Source organism: Anopheles cruzii, chromosome 2 (assembly GCF_943734635.1).
Source record: "Anopheles cruzii chromosome 2, idAnoCruzAS_RS32_06, whole genome shotgun sequence".
Classification (NCBI taxonomy): domain Eukaryota; kingdom Metazoa; phylum Arthropoda; class Insecta; order Diptera; family Culicidae; genus Anopheles; species Anopheles cruzii.
Genome location: NC_069144.1, coordinates 30,277,836 through 30,286,838, shown reverse-complemented (window position 1 = coordinate 30,286,838; position 9,003 = coordinate 30,277,836). Strand labels below are relative to the sequence as shown.

Below are 9,003 nucleotides of genomic sequence, written 5' to 3'. Positions count from 1 at the left end.
CGAGCTACTCCGAGGAAAACCTTTGCACCAAAGAAACAATTGTAATCTCACTACCATGCATAACAGTACAACGTTAAACCGACAAGGCACATATTTACAAAACAGCCAAGTTTTTTATCATGGTCCCACAATATTGGCAGTGGAACCACCACCACTCCATAATGGTTGGTTAAATCTGAAGGTCTCTAAGGTCCAAGAATGTCTGAAATTGATATCTTCAGATCAGAATAAAGCAAATTGGCCTGAAGATTGACAGTTGTATCGACAGGACGTGACTAAAGCAGGTTTATACCTTCAAAAAGATTGGGGCTACCACTTTTCTACGCAAAATTCGGAAATTAGACACACATTTTTGCAGACGAAGGAACGGGTCTTTTCCCGTATCGACATGTCTTGTCGTGACAGCTACGCAACGTAGCGAGTAAATCGATGGTTTTCGCGATGTAGAGAAATAAAGCATCGATAGGCTTTCATTGGGGGAAAAAATTCTCACAGTTTTTCTGCAAAATCGTACACCGAATCAGCTTTGTTGAGTAACTCAGTTTTGTAACTAGTCTTTGGTGGGGTTTTTCGCAATCACGCAGGCACCACGATTCTCCATTTTCAGAGTTCACTCACTTCCTTCATGTCTGCTCCAATAGGCCAATCAAGCCAAACACAAAACCCGAAGTCAAACTGTGGGACAATGGTATTCATCACCTTTCGGCACAGGCTACTTCCTGGCTGCTTGATTCAATCAATTAGCTGGAGTTCAATAAGTTTGCATGGAAAAAAGGTTCACGCTCAATCCAGCACTGACACTCTGTACCCTTATGTTTCTTTTCTCGGCGGAGACCGATAGTTCATATCCGTGTGGCACTTTGTTCGAAAAATGGAAAATAGAAGCAAGAACACCGAATTTTACACACACTTGGTCACAGTTGATTGCCTTGTTTAGTAAAGGCGAAAAAATGATTATACGTACAGCGGATGATGCATTGAATCTGTCGACAGCGTTTTTTCGTTATGCAGATTGCCCGAGGTGACCACTACATACATGCACTCACAGCACACGTCTCACGCACACTTCTGTTGCTTTCGCGATTGACAACACAACGAGCTGGAAGCGGAACTGGCACGCAACTATCATTCCTTACTGGAAATAAGAAAAAAAATTAAATATTCTCCGGAGCACTTTAATGAATGCAAACCAATGGCAATATGGTACCTCATGGTTTATAAACCTAACAAAACTCAGGAAAAAACCGTTTTATATGCAATCGTATGCAATGTGTATGTGACGTTTTATTTCGAGTACAATATGCTTAGAAGTAGAGTGACGTGTGCTTATGCAACCCAAATGAAAGATGTCTGTTCTTAAATTTTGCACGGTTTTTTAAACAGATCGGTTTCACATAATAAATTCAGAAAACTTTATTTGCAATACTAATTTGAAAATGAAAGGGTAAAAGATAACGACAAAGTGTAAGTTTGAACATATTGGAGGATAAATATGTATTTCTTTTTATCTTAGAAGAACGGAAAGGGGATTAATTTATAATTTCAATTCATAATTCTGTTTGTAAATTTGGTTGGTCGGGCCCGCAGGATCGATTACCGCTCATTGTGGAGCTCAGAAGGGATTGCAGGAAGTCCAGTCGCTCTGCATGTTAATAGCTTTCGTAAGCTAACCATCTTAGGCAAGTAACATCGTAGGTTTTCTCATGTTCGAACTACAACTTATTTGTTCATGCCTTCCCAGCGTTGGTCAGACACGTAAACACACTTTAAATGGACATAGTAAATTGCAAATTGTTTATGACTCAAATAAACTGATTATGACACGACGTGGCTCGTTTTATTATTACATTAGGTGTATATAATTTCTATTAGCTGCTCATAAACAACCGCCTAAACAACATTTCCGCGGTTTTTCAGCACTTGCTCTTTAACCGCGAAGAACCAAGGCCCAATATTGGTGTTTTCTAAACAATCTGTGAACGCTTGGCATCCCTCCATGCTATTTAAAACGCCAAACACTGCTAAATCAGCCAAATTGGGTTGCTTTCCTCCAAGAAAAGTAGTTTTCCTTTTATCTATCTCAGCGATCCAACGGTCACACGCATCGTAGATGTGCGATCGCACGTCATCGCTTAGCTGATGGCGTTTCTTCAAACGTTTACTAATGCCCCACATAGCAAACGCTCCAACGTAGACCATTAGGTTCCTTTCCCACGACGGGAAGCTATTGTTCCAATCACCGACTTCTGCAAACCAGTTGAAAGTCTCTAAGGCTTCATCCATTGTACGGTAAACATTGGGAGAGATCAAATGTACCATGTGATCATCGGCCCACGCACGCCACTTCCGTTCCTCCCTAAAATAAAATTAAAAAACACTTATCATCATACTTTTTGTACTGCTGATTTGGCTTACTCTTGCGCTTCCTTATTTTTTGCTTCGTAGTTTTTTCCGTCAAGCATTACAAAATATTTGTTCATAATGTCGAACACTTTCTTCCCTGCGTCATTTTCGTAAGATATTGAAGGGTAGTATCGAGCCAACTCTCCTATATCGTGCTTGGTGTCTCGAAGGTAACTGGTAATTACAGACACAATCATGCTCGAATCCGTCAGTTGGACATATTTTCCGTTGCTGGTTTTTGCTAGCAAAATCGGCACTTTTTTGCTATCCGACCATCGAATGTCCTGACGAAGAACCGCGTCAACCTCCACCACAGAATACGATAATCCCATATAATCGAGGAAAGCACGAACCTGAAATTATAAGACAGAAAATCATTCCATGCTGATGCCTACGAAAGGTTGTAAATAGAAACCAAATAAACCTTGCAACAAAACGGACACGTTTGAAACTGAAACAGCACCAGCTCCAAACCAGAAGTATCCTTCGGATTTACTATTTTACGGATTATTTTTACATCTGGCACCTTCTCTAATAGCTTCGGCGGTACATGCTCATGAAGCATGTGATCTGTTGTTCCACTACCTGTGAAGAATTGATAGCCAGACCATCCCGTCCCAACCAGTGCTCCGACAAAAACTCCTTTCATCGCCAATCCAAGAGTTCCGGTTGGACTCCTTTTGCCAGCTCCTGTAGTCAAGTGGCGAACAAAGTTTACATTTGGATTACGCGATATCCCGCGAAGTGTTGTCCTGAACGCAAAGTTTACAATAGGGCCCAAACGTATAGTTGCCATTATCGCCAAACCGTTAACTAGGAAAATATGTTCGTTTAGTGTTAATATATATCAAACTTTTAGGTATGGTTTATGTTATCGCACCACAAATACTGTTTTGCCTAGAATTAGCCGGTCGGACACGATCAAACAAAACAAATCCAACATCAGTATTTTTTCTTCACCATCCAACATTTTGACAATACTCAGCAAAGACACTCTGATTCATACATTTTCGGTATTATTTTGAAGTGAGCAGGGTTGATATTCAAGTCAGGGGAATTGCAAACACCAAATGATTCGAGCCGGTCGGTCGCATAGGTCGATCATTATTATTTTTCCTATTGTTACAAAAAATATAAAAAGATATGCAATTGAATTATCTGGTTCTACGCTTACGCAAAGTTTGGAATGGTTGGAGCGGCGAACGATATGGCATAAACAAAATATTGACTGTAGTTTTTCAGTACGCAGAAGAAGTAAGAAAAGAAGAAACAGGGCACGTCAAGTTTTGTCCATATGGCAGATGAGATATCCTAGATCAATTCTAGAAACATCGAAATTTCTATGTTGGTAAAAGAACTCCGAAGTTGAAGCCACAGTGTCGAGAGAGTTTCTAAATATAGTCATTTGAAGCATTTGATTGTAGCAATCTCTAAGTTTTTTCGGCATTCTTACGTCTTACAAAGGAAAAACGTGCACAAATTGATAAAACATGTCTGAAAGCGATTGGGACACGGTAACCGTATTGCGTAAAAAGGCCCCGAAAGCGTCTACTCTCAAGACTGAAACAGCCGTAAATCAAGCTCGTCGACAGGGAATACCGGTAGAAACAACACAAAAATGTAAGTAATATCCAGTGCTCCGAACAGACAACGAGAAATAGTAACAAATCTATTTTATCGGCATGTTTCCGAGCTCTGACTGACAAAAACAAGAGGCATCTAAGCGACGTGCCGGCCATGGGTGTGTTTGTGTTACCCCCCGTCCACACTTACAGCAAATGGGGAAAAATGTATGTAGGCCCAGCCAAATTCACTCATTTTTGTTGGACATCCGTGAGCTACTTTGAGTTGCCGTTGAGTTCCTCTTGCTAATCGGTTATTTGAACCGATTCGGGTTGAGAGGCCATATTTTTCAATTTGACAGTTGGTACGGGCAAATTTTTTCGCTGTCCAAATTTTTGGACAGCATTTCGAGAGCGGATCAGATTATGACAAAGATGGCAATAGAAAGAGAAGGAAAACATCATTTGTTATTATTTGTAAACGTAGTTTAGTGTCAACTGTTGTTTACGTTGATTGCAAGTTTGTGAATTTGAGAAATAAGTGCAAATTGTCCTCGGGAAAGGTATGTGCGAAATGCGGAAAATAATTTGAAGAACAATTTGGTGAACAAGAAAAAGTCGTTGTTCATGTTATCCGCAGAAAAGAATGGCGAACCATAACGGAATTGTTGAGGAACCACTGCCCAGCTATAGCTACCAATGGAAGCGGTGCGCCAAAAATCTGTTGCGGTCATTCGAAATTCCGGAACCCTATTCCATCGTTCAGCTGGTCGATTAAATGTAATCTGTGGTGTGAAGCTTCCGCGAAGAGCTCTCGCGTCCAACAACGTCGTGATACACGCTCAGCATCCAAATACTGAGCGTATGCAACAAGCACAGACGCACCAACTAAACATAGTTTTCGCGATTTAGATTTGTTTTTATTATTTTTAAAAGACATTTTAATATTCGAAGAAGCCTATTCGGTGCAAAACTGCAATTGGAAACAGAATGAAATGGTGAACTGCCAAATTAAAAACATAAACAAACGAACTGTCATTTCACTCACTGGAGCTCACAGATTTGACGTCTAGAAATTGCTAGTGTGACAGCAAAAAGTTGGCCCAACTTGCTGCAAGTGTGGACGTAGGGTTATGTTGCTTGGACATTGATGTGAAGCATGCTGATTCCATCAAATATACGTTTTTGCCAATGTTGGAAAACTTATAACTCTCAAAAATTTCATCAGATTCATTTAGACAACTTGGCGGCTAAAAATGTGCAACTCCCTTGAAAATTAACATTTCTTAACATTAAAAGACCATTATAATGAATGCATGTTTATTTGTAAACAACATTCATGAAGAAAAATATATTCATCGCTTGAGTCTTATGAATTTAAGCAATTGAATACGTTCAACCATTATTGTTCCATTATTTACTTCTTTTACAGACAATGCTGGAACTAATAAACAACATTCCGCAACCAAAAACACGGCCAAGCTGGACCGTGAGACAGATGAACTACGCCACAAAACCGTCAACGCGTCTGTTGCGAAACTGATTATGCAGGGCCGTCAAGCTAAAGGTCTAAGCCAGAAAGATCTTGCTACGGTAAGCTCAACTCTACATTTATTTATACATTTAGACCACTCTCGATTTATTCCTTTACTTACAGCAAATTTGTGAGAAACCACAAATCGTTAACGACTACGAAGCAGGCAGAGGCATTCCCAACAACTTGATTCTAGGGAAGATTGAGCGTGTGATTGGAATGAAACTGCGCGGCAAAGATATCGGTACCCCGTTTGTGCCTCCCGGTAAGAAGTGAATGACGGGAGGCATAATCTATTAAGAGGCGTAACTGCCATTTGAATAATGCTGATGCAACATCGGTGGTAATGAGTTCATTTTAAATGCTTCTTGATCGCTAATAATCAACCGTAGTGAAAAGAAAACGTTCGGCGTCGAAGATTTTCACTATGGTCAGCATACCCTACAAAGCAAGTTGACCGAATAGGAAACAACCGTGTGTCGTATGTATGTTGCGTTGCAACTAAAGTTATTCGTCTGGAAAATAAATCAGTTCACACATACTTGGTAACGCTTCTTAAAGAGCACAATCTGAAAATAAGTGTACAAAAATTCCAGATCCAGCATGGTAATCGAGTGGCTGTGGCTGTCATTCTTCGCAAAGTTCATATAGTTATTCATCGAGGAGATGGACCACAGCACCATCGTATTATTCACCAGTCCAGCAACGAAACAGCACTGTGCAATGGCCCGCCTGGAGCATAGCGGTTCAAGGCCCAACAGCAGACAGCGCGTGTTGTAGTTAGGAATAGAGACTCTGGTATACCAGGGTAAGCGGAGAATGGCCTAGCGCGTGAAGATAAGGACTCCAGACAACACAGGCATACTCAAGGACCGAACGGACAACACCGCAGTACACAGATTTGAGACAGACCGGATCATGGAAATCGCGGGTCATACGGACTACCAGACCTAATAACCGGTTTGATCTAGTAATGAGGCAATAGGATTATCACCTAACGTATATGTTCGTAGAACTGGGGTCCGCGATCGACTAAAAGTAATTGTTTGGCATTTCGGAATGCAGAGCGAGTCCATTTCGAGGAGATCCCACGGTAATTCGCCGCATCATGTAAATAACCTTTTTTAGGATTGGGGGTCATCCAAGAAATCTTCCAAGCTGACGGGTAGCTGCCAGATTGCAGAGATACATTAAACAGGCTGATATCTGAGGGAATGTCCCGGATAGCATTGGCAACAAACATAGCATCATCACGTGACGAGACGAAAGAAGCTGCAAACCTATTCGCAAACAACACACAGGACCCAGCCACGTTATCAGCGACAGTATTCATATAGTGGATATTATTGGGAAGCGCAGTGGAGGCGTCACGTCGATCGTTAACAAGGTTCCAGAAGCTACAAGGATTTGAAATCATCCTTTGTTGGACAATGTGTGCTCCGTACTTGTAGCGATTGTATTGTCGGTAACAGATGCTGGCCGAGATAAATTCAATCCTTGCACCACCGGTTTTGCTGGTATTGTAGCGGCGAAGTGCTCTTTTTTTTCAACGTTTTAAAGTTTTCAATCGTGAATCAGACCACGCAGGACATCGGGTAGGCCTGACAGGTGGGGTATTGTTCCAGATGAGGGCAGTCAATAGCTCCGTGAAAATCGCAACCGCCGTATCCACATCCTGACCACGGATGGATTCAAGGTTAAAATTCAATATTTGATTGTGCATACTGTTGGACCCTTTCTTGGGCTCATTCGAGAGGTTCTGCATGTTTGGAGGCGCAAAGGAGTAGTCGCTTTTATACCGAATTGTATGTGCCAGACGGATGAAGACGAACCAGTCCATCGCAAGGCGTTTTATCACGAGCGGTACAAATTTCTAGAGGCCAGGACTTCTCGTCGGTTGTAGAACCGGACAAATTGGTGATTGCGTTGTGTGCCATTAAAAATTAAAGCGTCTTTTTTAATTAACCAGTGTGGGAAATTTCAACCATACCTTGAGTATGTGCCATTTACGTTCTATTATTCATTCGACGTTCGAGTGCTTGAACAAAACTAAAAAATGTAACAGGTTTTTCCGCCATTTCTGTACAAAAAAATTTCTGTTATAAAAATTGGGAAGTTAATTTCTGATTTCTTAGATAAATGTTGTACAGAACGTGGTAATTTGGGCAATGTGAGTCGGCGATGATATTGCTTTTAATGTTTTCTTGTCCGCGCATGATGATTGATAACATCCATTCGTATGTGTTGCAATGCAATAATCAATCCACAGGGAATTTGTAGTAAACGGCACAGACATTTTTAATAAAATCAAAGTACACTTAGTCTGTACTTTGTAATTTGAAACGATACACACAAAAAAGTAACTTAGGAGAAAAGAGTACTTGAGAGTGATTACTTTTCTCCCAAAGCTTAGCGTTTCGCCAATATTTATTGATCAAAGAACATAAGTGAGAGAATACCCAAAAAACTAATCTTTACGTAGTTGTAGAGTTTCCTCTTTGATTCCATCCTTAGTTAAAATGTTGATGATGACCGAGTCTCCGGTGTATATGTCTCGCTCCGTAGCGGAAATGAACGTGTCCTTGATGACTGACACAGCTTTTTCCAGTTGTACCGGTTCAGCCGTTGTGTTGAGCATATTTTTAAGCCCGATTTGATTATCCAACACTGGTTGCAGCAGCGGTCCAGCTGAACCACCGGCACGGTAGGTGGTCATCTCACAGTGTCCAATCGGATCGTAACTGTACACGACACCCTTTCCGTTCAAATCTAATCCGGCGAGCACGTTGGAAACATAATAAGGGAAGAATCGTCTGTTGTACATCAGGATCGACAACAATTGTGCCACGGCTGGTGTCGACATCTCCTTCTGATGCTGATCCTTATACATCTGCATACGCGCTTTAACCAGACTGGTAAGGGCGAGGGTATCGCACCAGCAGCCGGTCGACGCGAGAACTATACTGTTCGATAAACGAAACAGTTTATTCTGCGTGCGCGTATGAATGGAATAGCCCGAACTGAGACGAGTATCGGCCCCAATCACGGCAAAGTCGTCACCGGCTATAGCCACAACACTCCTGGAATGATAGAAAAAGTCCAAGTCATTCACGACACCTAACCGCGTTAGAAAATCGATAAACCGCTAGAGCGTAATTCTCGACCTACCCTCCATTCGATTCGTAGGGGTAGAAAGATGCCTTACGAACGCCAGACACTTCATATTCCGGAAAGTTTTCGATTCCAAGCATTTTAGATTTTTGAGAATAACTTCCAAGAGAATGTTCACAGCTTGCTTGTTTGATGACTTCTCAATTGCTAGCACAAAATGTTCTTGTCATCAACGTCAAAGTTTGACAGCACAATCAGATGTGATTTTCGTTTAAGGTTCCATGTTGAAATGTTGTGTCATAGCACGCGGTGAACGTTCTATATTTGAAATTGTAAACAAATTAGAGCATAGGCATCCAGATGCAACCCTGTACAGTTTTCTGTGCGATCCCA

The 9,003-nt window shown here is 41.3% G+C and overlaps 3 protein-coding genes across 3 annotated transcripts; 1 reads left to right on the top strand and 2 right to left on the bottom strand.

Moving 5' to 3' along the window:
- Window positions 1-1,806: 1,806 nt before the first annotated feature.
- On the bottom strand, window positions 1,807-3,412 carry LOC128278185 (prostaglandin E synthase 2). Its single transcript, XM_053016856.1, has 4 exons — window positions 3,284-3,412; window positions 2,828-3,216; window positions 2,416-2,756; window positions 1,807-2,356 (listed from the first exon to the last, which is right to left on the bottom strand). Exons 2-4 carry the CDS (start codon window positions 3,197-3,199, stop codon window positions 1,891-1,893), a joined length of 1,179 nt encoding a protein of 392 aa, XP_052872816.1. The 5' UTR covers window positions 3,200-3,216; window positions 3,284-3,412; the 3' UTR covers window positions 1,807-1,890.
- Window positions 3,413-3,712: 300 nt separating this feature from the next.
- On the top strand, window positions 3,713-6,056 carry LOC128267429 (endothelial differentiation-related factor 1 homolog). The gene is made up of 3 exons (XM_053004262.1): window positions 3,713-4,023; window positions 5,398-5,558; window positions 5,623-6,056. Exons 1-3 carry the CDS (start codon window positions 3,894-3,896, stop codon window positions 5,773-5,775), a joined length of 444 nt encoding a protein of 147 aa, XP_052860222.1. The 5' UTR covers window positions 3,713-3,893; the 3' UTR covers window positions 5,776-6,056.
- A 1,840-nt stretch (window positions 6,057-7,896) lies between these two features.
- LOC128278169 (proteasome subunit beta type-1) lies at window positions 7,897-8,799 on the bottom strand. Its single transcript, XM_053016838.1, has 2 exons — window positions 8,668-8,799; window positions 7,897-8,579 (listed from the first exon to the last, which is right to left on the bottom strand). The coding sequence occupies exons 1-2, from the start codon at window positions 8,748-8,750 to the stop codon at window positions 7,967-7,969; spliced, it is 696 nt and encodes a 231-aa protein (XP_052872798.1). The 5' UTR covers window positions 8,751-8,799; the 3' UTR covers window positions 7,897-7,966.
- Window positions 8,800-9,003: the final 204 nt, after the last annotated feature.